Source organism: Herpailurus yagouaroundi, unplaced genomic scaffold (genome assembly GCF_014898765.1).
Source record: "Herpailurus yagouaroundi ecotype Mexico unplaced genomic scaffold, PumYag 141, whole genome shotgun sequence".
NCBI lineage: Eukaryota > Metazoa > Chordata > Mammalia > Carnivora > Felidae > Herpailurus > Herpailurus yagouaroundi.
The window spans coordinates 49,603,805-49,622,826 of NW_024412396.1; the positions used below are offsets into that span (position 1 = coordinate 49,603,805).

At 50.3% G+C, this 19,022-nt stretch overlaps 1 protein-coding gene across 2 annotated transcripts in view; it reads left to right on the forward strand.

Moving 5' to 3' along the window:
- The first annotated feature begins 108 nt into the window (after positions 1 to 108).
- JDP2 (Jun dimerization protein 2) overlaps positions 109 to 19,022 on the forward strand; it is a 39,922-nt gene continuing 21,008 nt past the window's right edge. Inside the window, exons 1-2 of one of the 2 annotated variants that reach the window (XM_040477748.1) lie at positions 109 to 224; positions 8,766 to 8,989. In XM_040477748.1, coding sequence (XP_040333682.1) covers positions 8,789 to 8,989 — 201 coding nt within the window. In that variant the 5' untranslated portion in view covers positions 109 to 224; positions 8,766 to 8,788. Of the gene's footprint in view, positions 225 to 3,062; positions 3,450 to 8,765; positions 8,990 to 19,022 lie in introns of those variants that run through there. The other variant, XM_040477747.1, reaches the window with a different exon arrangement.

The window sequence follows — 19,022 nt, forward strand, 5'->3', positions numbered from 1 at the left end:
CCCGCGGCCCCGGGCCCGCCAGCGGTCCCGGCGGGGGGCGCTGCAGCACGGGCCCCTCCCGCCCGGCGCCGGGGAGCCGGCGGCCGCCTTGTTGGTTCCCGCCCTGGGACGGGAGGCTCCGTCCGCTCCCGGGGCGGCCTGGGCGCTGCCTCCGCCTCCCTCCTGCGCGCTCCTTCCCGGTGCGTTTGCCGGGAGGTGCTCCCCTCGGGCGGCGGGGAACGCGGGTGAGTGGGGAGAGAAGTGCCCGGGGGAGACGGGAGGTGGGGGTGCAGATGGAGGCCGAAAGGCCAGGGAGGTGCAGGGTGCTGGTGGTGGAGGGATGACAGGGACCTGCTGGCAAGTCGTGCCGGCCCCCACCCCGCTCCCTGGGGGGAAGCGCGGCTCTCTGAGGGCCTGGACAGGGGCTGGGGCTCTCGATCCAATGAAGAGGGTTCTCTCGGGGCCACTGCTCCCGGGTTCTGGGTGGGGAGCGAGCCTGGGGGCGCCCCGGGGCCCCTTTGGGCTGCCCCTGGCTCTCAAGCCAGGTTACATAAGGAGGCAAGTCGGCTAGGTAACCTGCCCCTCCTCTCCTGCCCAGCCCAGAAGACTCTCTTCTGCCCCGCCCCTCAAAGGAGGTTGAGGGATTGGGCCACAGGGCCTGGAACCCCGGACCCCGGGGTGGAGAGACCCGGGCTTAGTGGGAGGGGCTGGGAAGGTGGGAGTCCTTGGCTTTTCTGCAGGGATGGATGGGCCATCCTAGCGATTGGAGATAGAGGTTGGTGGAAGAGGAACTCAACTGACCCCTTGGGTCAGCTCCCGTTACAAAGTTGCCTGACCCTTGCTCAGTGTAAGGCTCTCCCGACTGGCGTCCGGGGCCTGGTTCTGTGACCTGAGCACATGTGCTCAGGGCAGATGTGCTCAGGTCTCTCCAAAAAGGGCTTGCAGACCGTGTGGGTGTGTGTACTCAGGTCTAAATCTTGGTGGTCTGTCCTCAGGGTCTTAGGTTGAGGAGCATCCGACCTGGAGCGTTAAAGCATGATTGGATGCCTGCTTGTCCTTTAAGCCCTTGCTCTGAACTGTGTTCCCAAATCATCTCCCTCCCTGCCCCCCCACCTCCCTCCCCTGAGGGTTTTTTAAAACACCTCCCATTGCTTTCATCTTTCCAGCAAATCTGGCTGCAGCTTGGATGGATGCCTTATCTTCCTTTGCAGGTTTCTAGGGGAGAGTTTAACCAGGTATCAGGTGTGAGTGAGCATGGCTCTGGCTTTATATAAACCTGAGGACCGGGGAAGAGAAGCAAGATCTATTCTCGTGCCTCTGGCTGGTGAAGGTTTTGCCTTGTTTAAAACAGGGGGGACAGATTTCTGAAAGACTCTTCTGTTCCTCTTCTTCTTTAGCCTTGGTTCAGAGCTACCAGCAGCTCCAGAATCTTCCTGAAGAGCTGGGTGCTGTGAGATTTGAAGGGCTGTTGGAAGGCACGGGCGTTGGGGCCTCTGACTTTCCTCCTAGGTTGGTGGCAGCCACCTCCAAGGAGATGTGTTGATAGGTGCCAACAGGGTCCCCTAAGGCAGGATTTGGACAAGGATCTCTCTACTCACTCAATGCCTCGCAGCCCAGGGTCTGTTGTCTGCCCCACCTGTTTGCAAGACCTGTGGGCAGCTTTTCCAACCTGCAGAATCCTTGCCAGGGTTTGAAGGGCTGGGCTCTCTGGGGCTCGTTTGTTTGTCGTGGGGCTGCTGGTGTTGCAGTGGGCTGCCTCTCTCCCCCGTGTCTCCGTTTCCAGCTCGGCCCTGGAAGAGAGGGGCCAGTGCCATTCCAGGTTGGCCTGCTCAGTATTCATTCTGCCCCAGCTCAACTTGAGCAGCCAGAGCCAGGGCTGAGGGCAAGCTACATTCTTTTCTGCTTTTCTGCTGCAGGATGCAGTTTGCTTTTTTCCATGTGAATGAATTATGTTTGAAACCGAAAGGAGAGGAAGAGAAAAATAGAGTGAGTGTGTACGGGTATGTGTGTGTGCATACCTATATAGGCAGGGGGAGAGCAGCAGGCACATTATTTTTCCATTTTCCTTTAATTAAGGCTCTGTGGAGGTGTGTTTGAAAACAGAGGGTCTCCTATGCCTTTGAGGAGGGTGAGAACACTGTTTTGGCTGCGTCCCGGGCCATATGCAGCGTATGGTGGCCAATGAAACTGGGCCTGGCTCGTTCTGTTGCTTGTCTTGGCAGTCGGTTCCGTGGCTTGTGTTACCAGCTCTGGAACTTACGGGCTGCCAAGCTCTGTGTGCCTGTGTGTGTGTGTGTGCACTCGTGTGTGTGTGTGTGTGTGTGTGTGTGTGTGTGTGTGTGTGTGGTTTGGCCTCTCGAAGCTCTGCAGAGACAAATGCCTTAGCGACCCAAGGTTGGAATTTTCAGTCTGTGTTTCTTTACACTCATTTGCCGGCTGTGGGAGGCCCAGCGAGAGCCCCCCATTCTGGGTTTTTGTTGTTGTTGGTTTTTTTTTGTTTTTGTCTGTTTTCTTGCTGCAGCCCATAGGATTCCATTTGTGGAGCTCCATTTCCAAAACTTTAGTTGGCCAGTGGCATTTTTTTTAAGGGCCAAGAATTTGTCACCCGCCACGTGCGTGTCTGTGTTACGTATCATACTATGAACTACCGACACCAATGAACGCACATGGGGTGAGGCGGGAAGAGAGGATAGAAGGCTTGTCCAGTGGTGGTACCTTGCCAGCTCTTTGCTGTTTGGGATAAGGATCTTGGCAGAAATGCCTTACCGTGTATTTATTGAGCACCTACATTAGGCAGGGGAGAAAGCTGTGTTTACAGGCGGGGCCTCGTCGGAAGCATTTCTCTGGTCTCCAGGGAGGAACCTTTCCTGCGGGGAGAGGTTCCGGTCTCCTCTATGGGCCCGGGTGGCCTTGCGAGGATCGCTCATGCTAGTGTGTGCCATGCCGCTGGCTTCCTCTGATCGCTGCCTCCCCTCATTCTCTTCTTGTGGGGATCTAAGGTCTGTCCCTTTCTAAGCAGCGTAGGGATACCATAGATTGAAGGACACAGAAGATGCTGGCCCTCTGCTTCTGGGGGGAACACACTGGTGGTGCCTTGCCAGCCATCTAGGCAGCTGTGTTCTGGCCTCCGGAGGAAACTTTAGGAGAAGCCAAGGCAGAGAGACATGTATTCGGCCTCATCTCTACCCCTCTGTACCCAGCATTGATCTGCCCTCCTCTGTTTCTCTGTTGCAGTAACGGCCTGGATGCAGGATGGTCTTGCCCCTTGGAGTTTACAGCTGGAAAGTGGGACAGCAGAGAATCCTCTGGGGAAGAATGTTTCTCACAGCCCTAGGAAAGGGAGATCAGTGCTAGGTGGGAAATGTGCGGAAGGGATGTCGACGGGTCACCCAACACTAGGGTTCCTCCAGGAAGGAAGGCCTTCATGGCTACGCTGACTTCACGCTCACTAGGTGCAGGCGTTGTTCCAGGTACTTTCCAAGTATTAACTAATTTAATCCTCTCCTCCGCCTTACAGGCGAGATAGCGTTATTTGTTATTCCCACTTTACAGCTGAGGAAAGCGAGATGTGGGTTAGGGAACTCTCCCAGGGTCACACAGCTAGTAAGGGGCAGACCTGGGATTCGCTCTCACATGTGCTCCCGAGTTCCTCTTCCGAACGTGCCTCGCTCTCCTGCCTGCAGAGCTGAGACAGTTGTGCGGAGACACTTGTGCGGCCGCCCCATTCTTAGTCTTAGAGATTTCTCCATCCTTTCGTTCCTTGCCTTCTGGATCGGCTTATCTTTTGGAAGCTGATTTACCCACCTCGTTTCAGATTCCAGGAGACAGATCATTCCAGATGATTCCTTAGCTCCCAGCACAGGTCTGGTATTTAACTCTCCGAGATTCACGATAGTTAGTACTACGTTTTGTGACCACTGGCCTGGAACCTTTCCGTCTGCAACCCCCCTCCCCTTCCTGGCCGTGGACTTCTGTCCTCCACATTTTCCTCCTGGGAATCTTCCCAGGCTCTGGCTCCCAAGACCTCTCACCCCCTCTTGCTGATTCTCAGGTGCTGGCTACCTGCTCTTGACTTCTAACCCCACTGGGGCTCCTGGGGCCTGACCCCTGAGCTCCCTTGCTCCTTGGCCTGCCCCCACTCATCTCCACTTTCTCTCGGTGCTGAGCCTTGCAGCCTCGGGTCCTCTGCACTCATTGTGCGCCCATCCTGGGCTCCCGATGCCAGCCCAGGCCCGCTGTTTGCCTGGAGGGGGGCTGCCCTTCTCAAAGAGGACCAGGGACTTTAGAGCCTCCCTTAAACTTTTATTTCTGTGGACAGAGAGTCCACGGTGCAGATCCTAACTTTCTCTTAACTTACCCCCTACCGCCTTTCATCTGTCTTTGCCATTCTGGACGAAGATGATGATGATTGGACACTTTTTAACAAGAATAGCCCATTATGAGCATGACCCTTCAAAGTAAGACTATTATTTACTTGTAGATGTTTCCATTAAATCAATGATATCTTACACATTTACATATAGGAAACAAGAGAAGAAGACAAGAGAGGAAAACTTAGGTTACCTCTGCTTTTCGTTCTTTTGGCTGAAATGACCCTCCATGTTAGCATCTTCCAACAGGGCCCATTTTCTGGAATTGAAGTGTGTTGTGGCTTTTCTTGGGCTTGTACAAGGCAGCGCCCCACCCTGTGCTCCTACAAGACCCTGAGTAAGTCAGAACAGGGGGGTACAGCCGTCAGATCTTTGCTGTAGGTTCTTGCCTCTTGGACCCATCGGGTCCCTATTTCTTCCAAGCCCGCTTTTAAGGGAGCTGCCTCACACCTCCCCAGATCTTAGGCTCCATAGCAGCTTAGGGTCTACTGTGACTTCCTGGACACGTTCTGTCTTATTCATGCCTCCCTTGCCAGTCTCATCCCCCATCTGTGCATTACCCAGCTTTTCTTTATTGGCTAGTTTCCAAGTTGTTCCTGGTCAATGTCCCAAATTGCCAAAATCATTTGGGATTCTAGGCCCTGTCTTTTGAGGTCAAGCCCCATTTTCCCGTTTTGGTCTTCTGCAGACATGTAGAGTCTGCTCTTTATTTATGCATCCCAGTTACTAACAGAGACTTGGAGGGTGTTTATCTTCCTTTCCGACCTCCGGGGCCCTGAAGGGAAAAAAACTCTGGGTTCTTCCCTCAAAGCTTTGAGTGCATAGTTCTCCTTTTCCTCCTAAATTGTTTCCGTATGGAACAAGCAGTTTGGGAGATGATTTCACCTCTTGTCATCTTTCCTATGTCTTCCTTGAAGTGGGTAAATTCCTCCTGGCTGTTGCTGGTTCCTTGCCACTGTCCCCCCCCCCCCTTTTATAGATCCCTAAATCACATCGAATTGTTTTATTTTTCAAATCGCCAAAGCTGCCTTTCAACCTTGGATCGTCAGCCGGCTCTTCCAGTTAGTGAAGACTCGATTCTGAAAGGGAGCCCCTCCTGCTCCTGCGACCCCCCACCCCCACCCCCAGAGCCCTGTAGGATGATTTCGTGCTGGTGAATGTCAGCTGTTGTGATTGTCTCCTAGGAATGGCATGTGTTAAGGACTTTGTGGTTTGTATCTGAGCATTTAGGGGCACCCTTGTTGGGGGGGGGAGGAGAGAGAGGGGGGATGTTTGCTTCTGCAGAGGAAAGCCTGGTGTCTGAGCCTCAGAGTGAGGCTTGTCACTGGGATGGGTTCACAGGGGAGCAGGAATGGCAAGAATTTATGGGGCTGCTGCTCCCAGGGGGTGGTTGCCCCTCCGAGGGGGTTCAACAGTAGCAAAGAATCCATTATATTTTGGGATCATTTGTTAGTGTCTCATTTATACCATCTGTATGAAAATAAACAGAAGCTGCAAGCAGAGACTATCATTCCCGGAATAGAGTGGGGTCTGGCTTGCGTCTCTTCCTGAGATGGCTTAGGCAGGGAAACATACAGAAGCCTCTGGAGTATTTTTCTTGGGGTCTACTGTGGGAACAAATAATCTGGAGGTGGATAATGAACATCTCAACTCCCAGAGACAGATCCTTACCCCACTCACAGAAGTTTGCCCCGCCGTGAATTTTTTTTTAATCATTTGTTCATTCATTCATTTTCATTTATTTATTAATTCAGTAAGTATTTGTTGATTAGCCTTTCTGTAATCAAGCATCCTTTTAGGAGCCACTGACTCCTTGTGGCATCAGTTCAGGTCTGGCAGAGGGGATTTTGTAAGGTCTGCTCCTCTCCTGAAAAAGGAGATGTGAGTTTCTTTTGTCAGGCTGGCTCCAGTGGCCTGAAATCACTCCCCTCTGCCTGTGAGGTGTCCACATGGCTGGGCCCAGGCATCATTTTTGCCGCATAGGAATGAGTCCTTACGTTGGCCCCTTTTGTATTTTCCCTGGAGGAGGCCCCGGGAGACATGCAAGCTGATCCACTCCACCCCAGAGCTGCCTCCTGGGGTAGGAAGCTGCCACCTTCTCTGCATTGCAGACCTGCCTCTGGGGGCGGGGGCGAGGGTGACTTCAGTCCGGCTCAGGTTTAGGGAAGGTCACAGTACACTGACACACCACAAGCAAGATGTCTGAGGGGCCATGTCCATGTCTGGGATCTCACCCAGGAGGGTGTTCAGGGAGCTTCCTAAACCTGGATCTGCACTGAAAAAGGCAGAATAGAGGGTCTTCTGCGCAAGAGAGCAATCCTCCACTAGGGGCTAGTGTCTCAAAACCCACCATTAAAATGTCATTCCTTCTGCATTAATCTCTCTTGAATGCCAGGAGGGGAAACAGAAAGGACGGGGTGAGAAAGCTTTGGTTCTAAAACCCAGGGACCAGGAGTCCAGCCCTGGCTTTTCCCCTGTGTGACCTTGGGCAAGTTGTTTAACTTCTCTGAGCCTTAATTTCCTCATCTGCAAAATGAGGATGTGGTTTAGATAAGCACAGGGCCTCTTCCAGCTCTAAGACTATAACTTGATGCGAATGAGTCTCATATCCTTATCTGAGACGGCCTGGGGGACCCTAGGTGCTAAGGAGGGCAGAAAGGTGTGGGATGGGAAGGCAGGGCTGAGGGCCCCCCGGTGTGGGAGGGTGTGGGAGGCAGAGCGGGTGGAACACAGATGTAGGGCCTGGGGCACCAAATGTGAACTTGGGTGCTAGGCAGGGAACTCTGTACAATCGGCCTTATGGGCAGATGTGGCTGGTGTGCCGAGGGCAAAATGGTAGGTCCCCTGTCCGCTTTAAAGAAAGTGATGTCCAGTGAAAGCCTTTGTGGTTAGAGGGTACAAATCCCTCACATGCTTTTCCCCTTCAGAGTGCAGAACCTATTGAGAAAGAGACACGGGGTTGGATAGGGAACCAAATTTCACCTTGAAAGCAAAACAGAGTTGGAGAATGTGGGGTGCACTTGTGGCCAGAAGGGGCTCCCTGGTGACCCCCTCTCCCACAGTTTAGACCCGGCCACCTGAACGGGAACAAGGGATCGTGGGTTATCCCCGAGGGCCACTCTTGCGGGAGGCAGAGAGCCCAAGGCAGCGTGGCCACGTGAGAATTGTGGCCAACAGAGAAGTGCGTGCAGTGGATGTCACATCTCCCCTGTCTCGAGAAATACCTCCTTCTTCATGGGAAGAGACTGATGGAGATGGAAAGATAGGTCAAAGCTCCCCCAGGATTTCCAGGACAGTCGAGGTTTTGATTTTACAGCCCTATGCAGAGGTTGGGAAGAGGGAGAGGTTCTTCCTGGAGCCTAGGAGCAGATTTGTGATTTATAAGGCTGTGCACATTTGATCTGCATATTCTCAGTGCCTCCTGGCTCCTAGGTGGTCAACAATTGGATGGGTGGTTGGATGGATGGATGGATGGATGGATGGATGGATGGATACGAGCCCTATGGGGGACCAGATAGGTCTGACTTTTTTGGCAGACATACTTTCTTCACTGCCATCCACACCCTGAAGTGACCGTTTCTTACTCGCAACCTTCTCCCAGCAGAGAGAAGGAAGAAATAAGAATTCCCTTGGTATTGACCTAAGTTATGTCTTTCTTTCATGCCTGAATCTTTCTTCCTGGCAGAGCCACAATATGTGTTTGCTTTGAGAACAAAGAGACCAGGGAGGACTTTTCTGGTCCCGGGTGCCACTGGGAAAGCACACGCTAATGAATTTCATCTCTTTGCCTCAGTATCTTCCTCATAGATGCCACATGCACACACTCACACACACACTTACCTTTAGCTCTGATTTGCTTCATTTCATATTCAGGGTGTCTTAGCAAGTATGCAGAATGGGATGTGTGATTTGAGGGGAGGCACCGTGCCAGACCAAAAATAGCTCCCTCTCAAACAGGTGCGAAGGTGCTTGAAATCTCACCGTTATAATCCATTTTCCTTGGAGGCAGCATGCTGCGGTTTAAATCCCAGCTACCCCAGTTTTAACTGTGTACGGTCTTGAGCAAGTTATCTTTCTCAGCCTTGGCTTCTGCCTCTGCGTAGTGGGTCTGACTGTGTCTCATGGGATTACCGCAGTGCCGAGCACAGAGCACACACTGAATCAGTGTGACCTATGTCTGGGTTAAGCATTGCCTTCAGTGCCAAAAATAATGTTGCTGGGAGTTAACTGATCAGCGTTTCCCTCTGTGACAGAATGAACTTAAGGGCAGGAGGAATGACTGGGTGGGGAAGGGGTTTAGAGGAACATTAGTGAAAGAAAGGAAGAGGGCCTGGCAAGGGATGGGGGCTTAAGCCCCTCATGGGACCTCTCACCTGGCTGACAGCACGTGTCCTGATCTTCTCGAACCCACTCCAGGCTGGGCTGCCGCTCCTCCTGCTATGATGCCTGGGCAGATTCCAGACCCTTCCGTGACTGCGGGCTCTCTGCCGGGGCTCGGCCCCCTGACCGGACTCCCCAGCTCGGCCCTGACAGCGGAGGAGCTGAAGTACGCCGACATCCGCAACATTGGGGCCATGATCGCCCCTTTGCACTTTCTGGAGGTGAAACTGGGCAAGAGGCCCCAACCCGTGAAAAGTGAGGTGAGCGAGCCTTGTAATCCCCCAGGCAGAATCCAAGGGTAGGGTGCCTGGGCCAGAGCCCCAGGTCTAGCCCCAACATTCGCTGAGTGACCGAAGCATTGCTGTTCGGTGTGGGCTCTGAGGACCAGTATGTCCTATGTCCCCCTGCAGCTTGTTAGAGATGCAGCATCTCAGGCCCCACTCCAGAACTGCTACATCAGAATCTGTGTTTAAAACAAGCTTCCTGCCCCCGCCCCGGAGGATTCACGGACATGTTAAAATTTGGGAAGCTCTGGGCCAGGGCAGGATGCCGAACCTGCGTCTGTTTGTTGCAGGGGCAAAGGAAGAGCGATTGATAATAACAATAATAAATAATAATATATTGGCAATCTCTCTGGGATGTTGGGAGGGTCAGGGGAGATCGTGGAAACATGCACATGCTTTAAAAAGGACACACGAGAATGCCAATCGTGGATTAGCTTTAAAAATTATTGTTGTCGGTCACATCATCGTCTCTACTCCTCTTGGCCCTAGGCTGGAGTTGAACATAGGCACTTGAGGAAGGGTGGTATGGCGGCCCTTCCCAAAGCAGCTGCCAGAGATGGGCATGGCCTCGGTCACTCAGCATCATGCGCCTTAAATGGTGTTTGCAGAGGACCCGCGTGTGAAGCACTCCCTCCCCAGGTCCCTTGAGGCTGCAGCTCCCATGAGCCTTTCCTTGCAGAAGAGCAGCATTTCCCTGGGGACTGGTGAGAAGCAGAAGTCCCCAGCGTGGGTGAGCATCAGTGCTGTGCACGCCCCCAGCCACTTCCCCAGGGCTGGCAGTTTGTCCAAAGACCTGCCCCAGTGAGGTCCCCAGCCTGTGCCATTTCTGCAGAGAAATTGGACAGAATGGCTGCCAACCTGGAAGCGAGAAAGAGCGGGTGGCGGGAGGTGGAGAGGGGGTAGGGGCAGGGTGGGGTGGGCACGGAAGCTGCTAAGCATAGGTGCTCATTCGTAAGCAGAGGGGCGCCTGGATGTGATTCCATCCTGTAGCCTGGAGCTGAGGGCTGGCCTTTCCGGAGAGGGGGATTCTTGAGTGGGGAAAGGTGTCTGGGTACTGCCTTGGGTTTCTTATACAGCTACTGCTCTGCTCCCCCCGCCATCCCCACAAGTACCATAAAAATTGCAAAGAGGGGCTGCTGGGGGCTTGGTCAGCGGGGGCAAACTGGCCATTTGCGGGCTGTGTCTGGCTCTCGGAGGTGTTTTATTTGGCCCGTGCAGTGTTTTAAAAGAAACTTGAACCAACATTTCACTTGAAAATTTGGATTTTAATCTTTGATTAAAAAATTGGGAGATCTGGTCACACCGTACCCCGTTTTGGCATGGCAACAGCTACATGGAATGGAAAGCCCTGCCTCACCCCTCCCCTCCCCTCTCCTCCCCTCCCCTCTCCTCCCCTCCTTTTGCCACAGACCCCCACACCTCCCTATTGTTCTTGATTTTGTTTACACTGTTGGTTTTGCTTTTGTTACCACCAGCTGCCTTCATTTACCTTAACTGCTTGCCCCCCCCCCCAAGCTGTAGACATTTGCACCGGAGACACCTGCATTTGGTGCCTTGTAGGTGCCCATTAAACACTGTTAAGTACCAGATGAAAGTTGACGGTAATTATATTCTTCTGAGTCGATTTTGTAAATCAGCAGTGCTGTTAATAGCACTTCCTGGCTTATTTAGGTTCTGTTTTCTTTATGGGGGGCCCTTGTCTTTGGTCTTTTGCTATTCACTTTCCCAGTCTCATAACTTGAAAGCATCCGTTTCTGGGTCGTTCCACAATATAAGTGCCATTTAAAACCAGCAGCTGAGCCGTTTCACTGGGGCGCTGAGGCCGGGGGGACCAATGAAGAGCCAGGTGGCTTGGTTCAGGGGCTGGCCCAGCGGGGATTTGCCCCAAGGCCGAGTTACCGCCCCTTCCCTTTCTGCAAAGGGCGCTGGAGGAACTTTTCCTTTTCCTTTGGAAAAGGGCTTTATTTGGGTTGGGTATTTTTACATTTCACAGCCTCCCCCAGATTGGTGGCATATGCCCCGTACCTGACAGTGACGTGCGGTCTTCACAGGCATCACAGGCATCCACAAACGCGCACCACCCCGGCCGTGAAAATAACAAGCCGTTTTTAGGGCATATTTGCATGTCCCCTCCCCCGCTGTCAGACTGCAGCATCGTGGGGGCGAAGAGGCAGATGGAACACAGCAGACTGAGCTGGCGCGGAGCGAGGTCAGCCCTGCACTGGGAACTGACCTCCAAACGCTTCCTAGGTCAGACCGAAGGTTGGGGGAGGGCCATTCTTACAGCAACTAGAGAACAAAGCAGGTGGGGAGAGAAAGTCGCAGCTGGAGAACCTTTGGTCCCGCAGATTTATTTGCATATGGCAAACTGTCTTTGGTGGATTCTCACATTGGCATTTTAGACTGGTAGAAGTTTCTTGGCTAATAATAAGATACTAGCTCACCATTATTAAGCATTTAAGATGCACCAGGCCCTGTGCTAAGTGCTGAACATACACGATCTTGTTTATTCCTCCTTACCCCATCCCGACCACCGGGTTAAAGAAGAGGAATTTGAGGTGGGGGTGGGGGGATGTCAAGTCATTCAGGGTCACATGGTTACGTGGTAGTGACACTGCTGCTGACAGGGCACCGTCCCGGTTGCACTGAGACGTGCACCAGGCACAGTTCTGGGCGCTTTTTGCGAAGTATCTCATCAAACCTGCACAAGAACCCTTTGAAGTAATTACTGTTACTTTTGCAGTTTATGCCCGAAATATGGATGAGATTGGCGAGACTCAGTGAGGTCCAAGGTCATGCATGCAGCTGGGAAATTAGCCCCAGCAGTCTGACGTTAGAGCCGGAGCTGTGTTGCCCCCCACCAGCTCTCTTCCTTACACACTTCTAATCAGCACACTGTCGGGCTGGGGAGGCCGGATGAACCTGGCCCCGGAACACTCGATCATTTTGATGACATAGCCCAATTATTGCTGAGCCCCGCACTTCTGCAGCCGCATCGTCTCCCAGCCCCCGGGGGGGAGAGGGCTGGCCTAGCTGCTCTGTGCAGGTGGTTCTGTCCGAGCTGGCTCTCAGGCAATCCACCTTGCAGAGGCCGCGTTCTCTTGGCCGTGGCCAAACACACGACGCAGTTTGGTAAAAGAAAATTGGAGGAATTAAGTTAAAGGACAGGTTTTGTAAATGATAAAGTGTTTTGTGCCGAGGTTGTTATTATTATGTGGTTGACACTTAAAAGTTAAACTGTTTCGGTGCCAAGGGCTTGGCTGCAGTCCATTTGTTGAGCAGATATTTGCTAAGCAACTACTATGTGCCAGGCACTAGGAACTGAAACATAAACAAAGCCCCTTCTCTTGGAGCTGTATAGCATAGTGGGGGGCATCCGGAAATGCACATAAGCAAAGTCATATATAATACAAAAGGTCAGGTAGTGGTGAGTATTGTGAAGAGACACTCAGCGGAGCAAGCAGATGGAGAGTGGCCAGAGGGCTCATTCTGATGTCTGGCTGGGGGATCTGGGGATGTTGCCTTCTGGGTTATGGGATGTTTAGAACCGATGCTTCTTCCTCGCCTTTCCTTTCCTATGTTCCTTTTCAAGACAGTGTGCTCTCTAGCTTTCTCCAGAGTTTTCCTTCTTTTACTTTCCGTTCTGTAGCCCCAACCAGCCAAACTCTTCAACCCACCAGACCCTACTGGCCTGAAGATCTTGGCCCGTCCCAGGGCATCTCTGAGTGCGCTGCTGTGGCCACACCCTGCCTCTGCACCTGGAATGCATTTTTAGTAGGGAAGGCAGGGAGGCCAGAAACCCCACCCTTGTGCACACGCACGTGCACACACCAAGCACTCACTTAACCACCTGCTAGATGGGATCCCTTACCCTCTTTGCCTTTGTAGGGCTCTAGAGAGGACTCAAGTTCAAGGGAGGTTGGATTGGATAACCTTTTAGGAAAGAGTCTGCAAAGTGTCATTCCATGGGCAGGAGTCAGCCTACAGATGAATCTCGTTTGGCCCCTAACAGTGCGGTTTTCTTTCTGGCTTTTTTTTTTTTTTGAATTGAATGAGTTGCTATATTTAAAAGCCAGGAAATGTGGACTTTCTGGCTCCTTTAAACAAACCAGAATATCTGGCCACTCTAGGCCCACACCCTTATATGCACCGAGAAGCTGGAGCTGAGTAGCAAGTGCTCACTGTATTTGCACATAGCCTTTAGCTTGCTGCAGTCCCCACCACTCCCTGTTGCCTCACACACAGCCTGGTTTTGCGTGCGTGTCCTGTGTTTAGGTCCCAAAGACAGAGATGACATCTTATGTTTCCTTTTATTTCCACCAGACTGTGCAGTATGCCTTGCACAGATTGTATGGTTTTTTTAAATTTTTTTAATGTTTATTCACTATTTTTGAGAGAGAGAGAGAGAGAGAGAGAGCGAGCAAGTGGGGGAGGGGCACAGAGAGAGGGAGACACAGAATCCAAAGCAGGCTCCAGGCTCTGCGCTGTCAGCACAGAGCCCGACGTGGGGCTCAAACTCCCAAACCGTGAGATCATGACCTGAGCCGAAGTCAGACGTTTAACCGACGGAGCCACCCAGGTGCCCCCAGACTGTATGTTTGATACATGCTTGTTGGTTTAAACACTAATCAGCTATGCCAACTTTGCAAGTCACTTAAACTTTCTGTCCCTTGATTTCTGCATCTCCTAATTCTTATCTCTGAGTGTCGTCCATTTGTTTTTCTATTTCTGAACTCAAGCAACTTCAGGCAGAAAAGAAAAAAATACAATGAACATCAAACCAACTATTCCACAAACTTGGTTAATCATCAAAACCGCATGGAAAACTTTTTATAAATACAGATTTCTAGACCCCACCCCGGGGGCCCATGCACTCAGAAACTATGAGGGCGGAGTCCAGGGAATCTGTATATTTTGTAGGCTCAGAGATTCCTGGGCTGCATTTGGGAACCTGATTTTCACTGTTTAATACCTCTCCTCAAGCTCTGCCAATCCTTTTCAGGGAGCATTCCGAGGGCTTCACCTGGAGGAATCAGTGTGCATATCCCGTCACGGACTGCCTTTCCAGCACAGATTCCATGCTGACTGGGTCTGTGTCCTTGTCATCTTCAGAGCAGAAGAGGCTTAGGCATTTGTGACTTTCACACTGGTCATTTTCCAGCTTCTCCGGGGGCCCTAAAGAACATTTAGGGTTTTTCACCTTTGATGAACTGTGTTAAAAAAAATTTTTTTTTTTACATTTATTTATTGTTGAGAGACAGAGTGAGACAAAGTGAGAGCAGGAGAGGGGCAGAGAAAGAGAGAGACACAGGATCGAAGCAGTCTCCAGGCTCTGAGCTGTCAGCACCTCGCCCGACACGGGGCTCGAACCCACAGACCTTGAGATCATGACCTGAGCTGAAGTCGGACGCTCAACCGACTGAGCCACCCAGGAGCCCCTTCCTTTGATGAACTGTGAGTTGGAGTCCGTGGACTGTAGGGTGGTCGTGGAAGGTGTGCTCATTCTCAGCCACGGGTGGTCGCCCCAGAGTTTGTTCACCAAAATGTTCGCCCATGTTTAGCCTGAGCATACAAAGTTGCCCCAAATCATCTGATGTGCTGGGTAAATGTTGGCGTAAGCATGCTTGTGTTTTTAGTGATTTAAAACATAAAGGCAGCCCACTGACATTTTTTAGCAAGCTTTGCATAATTGGTTTTTAATTTGTGACTCTTTGAAATAGCATTGGCCTTCTTCCCCCTGACTCAGACACTTTTTCTGTCTCATACTTGTTTGGCAGAGAGATCCAATCTGTCCCTTCTTGGAACAGAATCTCCCAGCTCATCTTTGAAAGACTGAGTTTCCACTTTAGTTCCGTCACTTTCTTAGCGCATTTTCAAAAGCTGTTAGCTTTTTTAAATTTCCTTTAATAGTTTAATTTGAGGGAGAGTGAGTGATCACTAAAGGCAGCTCTAGGTGTATTTAACCTTGGCCCCCGTGTTACTGAGTCTTACTTGATGTGGTACCCCCAAGCCTTCACAAGCCTTGTGACACTCGTATTTAACATCAGAGGCCGGTCACATCCACTCGTTCGAGGACAGGGCCCCTTAGAGACATGGTGGTGGGGACATGGCTGGATCTGTGTGTTCTTGGAAATCAGACGCCTCTACAAAGTTCAGGGAGTCCTGTGCTGCCTTCTTAGATTCTCTGTCTTAAGATGGGGATAATGTTCGTACCTCTTAGGGCTGATGGGATGGTTAAATGAACTCATGCAGGCAAAAGGTCTTGCATAATGCCTGGCACTCAATGAGATACACAACAAATGTGAGACATGAATGTGGTTCACTTTTCCAACGTGACAGTTATTGAAGTTAGTTTTTACAGTTGATTCCAACACCGCTCCTTGGGCTTTCATTCCCTTGAGGGTATTTTGCCCGTGGAGGCGGTGAGTGGCCTGAATGTCTAGAGACCCCAGGTGTCAGGGGTGCAGGGCATCAACCTAGCTTCCTAACCAGAGGGGGTATGTCTGGGGCCTGGGAAGAGCTCTGGACTGGGGTTCAAGCTTCTGGGTTCAAAATCTGGGTTCTTCTTCGCTCACTCCCACCATGACCGTGGACAAGTAAGTCAGCTATCTTTCTGAGCGTCAGTTTCCTCATCTATCAAAGGAGGAAACTGACACTCATCGAGTTGCATCGTGAAGATTAAGTGAGGCACTGTGTAAAAAGATGACCTTGACTCCAGCATGATATGATGGTAAATTGCCTTTTCTAGGGGCTGAGTTTGTGTGTTGTGAACCACACTGCAAATTCTGACAGCATTGGCCTTTCCAGTGTGTTGTGCCTTTGATCCGGGTTTCAGGGAAGCCAGCAGACCTGTTTCTGGTTGTGCGTGCAGCCAAATTTTAGTTACCATTGCCCTTCAACCCTCTGTTTTCCCCTAAGCTGCTTTGTGTGACCCCTTATCTTGTTTCCTGTGGTGTTAAGGTCATTGCTAGATTCCTGTGAACCATCAGGTTTTTAGCAGCCATACAAAGTGGCCTCTCCTGTCAATGCTGGCCATCTCCCTTTGGTGTCCCCAGGTCCCCGGCATGGACTCAGAGTTGGGAAACCGGGTCATCTCACTGGTGAGCTCCACTGGCTGAGCCAGCTCCACTGGCACCAGCCAAGCCTCTCTCCTTTCTGTGCCCCAAGGCAGAAGACAACTTGACCTGATGTTGGAGCTCTGAGACGTGGGGCTTACAGGCAGATTCTGGCCGGCTGTAGAGGTGCTGGGAGCCAAGTTGCGGGCCTCGTCTGGGTTTAGCAACCCCTTGAGGCTGCGGCCCGTTGTGCTTTGCTCCATGGCTGTGGCTGCAGGGTTCCCCTTTGCTAAACACAGTGCCTGTGCATGTTCTGGGTGGGAAGCTCTTGCAGAGTTTACTTCCATGGCCTCCTTCCTGTCCCTCCCCCAGCCAATAAGAAACCTGGGCTCTTTGGAAGCATGTGGCAAAGCAGGAGTGCTGCATTGGAACACTTTGGCTCTGAAGGGTTTACTAGACATTTAAGCTTCTGTTTCCTCCCTTGTGAAAATGAGGGAAACAGACCCCCTGTCTCACACCATATACAAAAATCAACTCAAAATGGATCCAAAACTTGATATAAGAGCTAATATTATAAAACTCTTAGAAGAAAGCAGCTGATAATCTTCATGAGCAATGATTTCTTAGATAGGACACTAAAACCACAAGCCACAAAATAAAAAGTAGATAAATTTGACATCATCAAAATTAAAAACTTCTGTGCTTCAAAGGACACAAAGTCAAAATACAGCCCACAGAATGACAGCAAATTTTTGCACATTATAGATCTGATAAGGGACTCATAGAATACATAAAGAGCTATTACAAGTCAATAATAAAAATGGGCAATGCACATTTCTCCAGAGAAGATCTATGAATGGCTAAAAAGCATATGGAAAGATGCTCAACATCAGTAGCCATCAAAGAAACGCAAATCAAAACCACTGAGATACCCACTAGGATGGCTGTTATAGAAAAGAAAAATAATAAGTATTGGTGACAATGTGGAGAAGTTGTAATCCTCATACACTCCTGGTGGAAATCTGAAATGGTGCAACCAGTTTAGAAAACAGTCCTCCAAAGGCCAATTCCACTCCCAGACATATACCCAATAGAAAGGAGCACATGTCCATGCAAAAACTTGTACACGAATGCTCACAGCAGTATTATTCATAATATCTCAAAAGTGGAAACAACCCAAATGTCTATCGATTGATGAATGGGTAAATGAAATATGATATATGTATACAGTGGAATATTATTTGGCCATGAAAAGGAATGAAATGCTGATACTTGACTACAACATGGATGAACCTTGAAAACATGTTTCATGAAAGAAGCCATTTACAAAGGAGGACATACTGCAGGATTCCATTGATATGAAATATCTAGAAAAGGCAAATTCATAGAGACGGGAAGGAGAACCACTTCCCCGGTGACTGGGGCTAGGGCAGATGGGAGAGGTGGAGGGGTCCACTAAGGGGCGTGGGCTTTCTTTTGGAGGTAGTGAAAATGCTCTAAAATTTATTGTGGTGATAGTCGCACAACTTTGTGAATATACTAAAAGCCACTGAGTTGTGTACTTTAAGAGGGCGAATTGTCTAGTATGTGTGAATTTTATCTCAATAAAGCTGTTTTTAAAACAGGGAAGGATAATATCTACATCACATAAGTGTGGAGAGGATTCAAAGGCATAATCGTGTAAATCACCCGGCATGTATCAGGGCTCCAGAATTAGTAGCTATAGTGATTAAACCCCCCTTTTAAGCCAGCGGTAATGAAAAAGTCAGGATCTGGTTAGGGACATTTTCTCCTCTTTCCTTTTTATTGCTAGTGGCCATCCAGAAGCAATGAGAACAATCTGGCAGGATTTTGTATGGAACTCAGGAGGAAATATGGAGTAATCCTGGCTACCCATTAGAGTCCTCTGGAGAGTGTTTAAAAAAATATTGATGTGGAGCCCAGAGATTCTGATTCAGCTGGTCTGGGTGGGGCCAGCAGGTGTTTCTAGCTTTCAGCCATTGGTTGAAACCTTTGGTACCGTCTAAACTGGCCCAGGTCTTTGAAGGACTGAGGACATCTGGGTTCAGGATAGAAGACTCATGCGAGCAATGCACTTTATAGTTTGCAAACTGTGTTTGTAGACATTATCTCTTGATCTGTTTAATAACCATACAGGTAGGTGTTATGAATGCTACTAGTTGTGAGACAACTGAGGCTCAGAGAGGCTAAGTCATGTTTCAAGTATAATTTTATTCTGTGTTTTTTTTTTTAAAGCAAGATCCACACACATGCTCCTACCTATTAGTTATCAAATCTAACACCTTGGGGAGCACTTCCAGGGTGATGCCTATGGCCAGGTCAATCTATTTTGGGTAGACTTCAGAACAAAGCCTTTTCTGCTACTTTTCTTTAACTGATAGACATCCTGAGAGTGCAGGGCAAGCTGATAAAATGTTATAGACATATGTACATATTCACACACACACACACACACACACACCATTTGTAACTACTGTGTATGAGGAAAACACGAGATGGGAATAATTTGGATCCTGAGGCTGTCAGAAACTGTTCTCTATAACCTCTGAGTTAAAGGTTTAAACCAATCACAGCACGCCTATGGCTCTAATAAGGCTGTGATACCATGGGAGCCCCTTAATAACGTACCACCTTTATCTGTTTAGTATATTGCGGTATCATTTGAACAATAGACTCCTGCTGCTGAAACAGATCTGAAATCCACTGGTTTACTTTGGTGTATACCAAAGCGGGGTCTGCAGAGCAGTGGCAGCAGCATGTGGGAGCACCTTAGAAGTGCAAGGTCTTGGGTGTCACCCTGAGACTACTGAAGCGGATGCTCTAGAGGGCGGAGTCCAGAAATCTGGGATATAGCAAGCCCTCCAGGGTATTCCGATGCTCTCTGCAAGTCTGGATGATCTGCAAAGTCCCTTCCAGCCCTGACTGCCAATGAT